Raw genomic sequence first — 2773 nt, 5'->3', positions numbered from 1 at the left:
TTTTTTAATGACAAAATTCTAACTATTAGAGGCAAAATTCATGACCTCCTGCCCTCAGATAGTACCTATCTAACCTCAAACACAGCTGTAAGACCTAATATATATTTAGATTGCTTCTCCCCGATTTCTCTTCAAGAACTGACTGCAGTGATTTCTTCATCTAAATCATCAATGTGTCTCTCAGACCCCATCCCAACTAGGCTACTTAAGGAGGTCTTACCTTTAGTTAACACGCATATATTAGATATGATCAATATATCCTTATTAACAGGCTAATATAGTGCGCATGAGCGGGCCCGCGCGTGCAGCCTGTTGCAGTCGCTCCTGCTTGTTTTCTCAGTTTTCTGAGTTTTCAGTTTGCTTTATTAAGTTTGGTATTTGTGCTGGCTTTTTGGTATTGTCATTTTGAAACTGCACCCTCTCAAAATATGCTGATTGAGAGAGTTGTACTCGTTTTCCTCACCCTGGAATTACTTATTTCATTCGGACCCGGCACCATTGCGCAACAGCTTCATGTCCGCATTGTTTACTCCAGAGGTCAGCTGATTGCGCTGAGGCCGGCCGGCTTGGCGGCCGGAACATCGGAGATACCAGCTGAACTGTGGAGGAAAACACACAGAGGATGCAGGGGAGGAAGTAAACAGCGGCGGAAAAAAGCAGGGTTGAGACAACGGAGGCTTATGGAGAAGAGAAGATATAAGCCTTGTCTCCCCTCTCTCATCACGTGAGGTCACTGGCAAATAAGATGGACGAGCTGACAGCGGTCGCCAAAAGTCAGAAGGAGTACCGGGAATGTAGTCTTATGTGCTTCACCGAGACATGGCTTCACCAGGACATTCCCGACAACAACGTCTCCATCAGCGGCTTCCAGACTGTTCGGGCCAACCGGGACTGCACCGAGAGCGGTAAGCGCAAAGGAGGGGGGCTTGCTGTTCTAGTAAATAACCACTGGTGCAGTCCTGACCATATTTCCATTAAGGAAAGTATCTGTTGCCCGGACATTAAACTGTTTGCTGTTGGACTCAGGCCGTATTATTTGCCCAGGGAGTTTTCACATGCCATTATTGTAACTGTTTACATCCCCCCCTCTGCCAACCCGACATCGGCATGTGACGTCATTCACTCCGCCATAGCCCACCTGCAGACTAAACACCCGAGTGCCTTCATAGCTATCTCGGGTGACTTCAACCATGTCACCATGGCAACAACATTGCCCACATTCACACAGTATGTGAGCTGCCCTACCAGAGAGGAGAGGACACTGGACTTGCTATATGCAAACGCCAAAGATGCATACAGCTGCTCCCCCCACCCCCCTCTGGGTAGGTCAGACCACAACCTGGTGCACCTCAACCCCTGCTATGTACCACTAGTCAAGAGCCAGCCTGCGACCATGAGGACAGTGAGGAGATGGTCGGAGGAGACTTATGAGACACTGCAGGGCTGTTTTGGTGCGACAGACTGGCAGGCACTCTGTGAGCCACATGGGGAGGACATCGACGGGCTCACAGAATGCATCACGGACTACCTCAGTTTCTGTGTGGACTCCACTGTCCCAGCCAGGACTGTCCATTGTTACCCAAATAACAAACCGTGGGTAACAAAGGACATCAAAGCCATCCTCAACTCAAAGAAGAGGGCGTTCAGAGCTGGTAACAGGGAGGAGGTGAGAGCAATACAGGGGGAGCTGAAGATGAAGATCAGGGAGGCTAAGGAGAGGTACAGGAGGAAGCTGGAGAGGAAACTCCAGCAGAACAACATGAGAGAGGTCTGGAGTGGAATGAGGACCATCACAGGCTTCAGGACCAACAACCACAGATGAGTTGAAGGCAGCATGGACAGGGCCAATGAACTGAATCTGTTTTTTAACAGATTTGACACTGCTGGACCTGCCCATCCCCCCCTGACTCTTCTGCTGTCTGTCTTGGTCAACCATCTCCCACTCCGCCCTCCTCCCCCACTCCTTCCTCTCACACCTCAACACCCTCCTGCTTGACCCCCCTCCTCCTCCTCCTCACACCTCCTCTCCCCGTGGTCAGACTCACTGCTCTCTCCATCATGAGGACTACACCCCTCCCCCACGTGTCGTCACCTCCACAATGTGCTTCACTGCTGACCATGTGAGAAGACAGCTGATGAGACTCCACTCAAATAAGGCTGCAGGCCCTGATGGTGTCAGTCCCAAGGGTGCTCAAAGCCTGTGCCCCCCAGCTATGTGGAGTACTTCAGCATGTCTTCAACATGAGCNCTGCTCTCTCCATCATGAGGACTACACCCCTCCCCCACGTGTCGTCACCTCCACAATGTGCTTCACTGCTGACCATGTGAGAAGACAGCTGATGAGACTCCACTCAAATAAGGCTGCAGGCCCTGATGGTGTCAGTCCCAAGGGTGCTCAAAGCCTGTGCCCCCCAGCTATGTGGAGTACTTCAGCATGTCTTCAACATGAGCCTGAGTCTCCAGAGGGTCCCCTTGCTGTGGAAGACATCCTGCCTCGTTCCTGTGCCAAAGACGTCGCGTCCCAGTGGCTCCAAGGACTACAGACCCGTGGCATTGACCTCCCACATCATGAAGACCCTGGAGAGACTCGTCTTGGAGCAGCTCCGGCCCATGGTCAAGCCACTTTTGGACCCCCTCCAGTTCGCCTATCAGCCCCGACTTGGAGTTGAGGACGCCATCATCTACCTGCTCAACCGTGTCTACGCCCATTTGGATAAGCCGGCGAGCACTGTGAGGGTCATGTTTTTTGACTTCTCTAGTGCGTTCAACACCA

General features: G+C 51.7%; 1 protein-coding gene across 1 annotated transcript; it reads left to right on the top strand.

The window, feature by feature from the left end:
- The first annotated feature begins 1101 nt into the window (after positions 1 to 1101).
- Positions 1102 to 2500, top strand: LOC126383511 (uncharacterized). The gene is made up of 2 exons (XM_050034040.1): positions 1102 to 2178; positions 2384 to 2500. Exon 1 carries the CDS (start codon positions 1199 to 1201, stop codon positions 1820 to 1822), a length of 624 nt encoding a protein of 207 aa, XP_049889997.1. The 5' UTR covers positions 1102 to 1198; the 3' UTR covers positions 1823 to 2178; positions 2384 to 2500.
- The last annotated feature ends 273 nt before the right edge of the window (positions 2501 to 2773 follow it).

Source organism: Epinephelus moara, chromosome 22 (genome assembly GCF_006386435.1).
Source record: "Epinephelus moara isolate mb chromosome 22, YSFRI_EMoa_1.0, whole genome shotgun sequence".
Taxonomy (NCBI): domain Eukaryota; kingdom Metazoa; phylum Chordata; class Actinopteri; order Perciformes; family Serranidae; genus Epinephelus; species Epinephelus moara.
The sequence above is the reverse complement of the archived record's forward strand: the minus strand, read 5'-3'. Positions and strand labels throughout refer to the sequence as shown.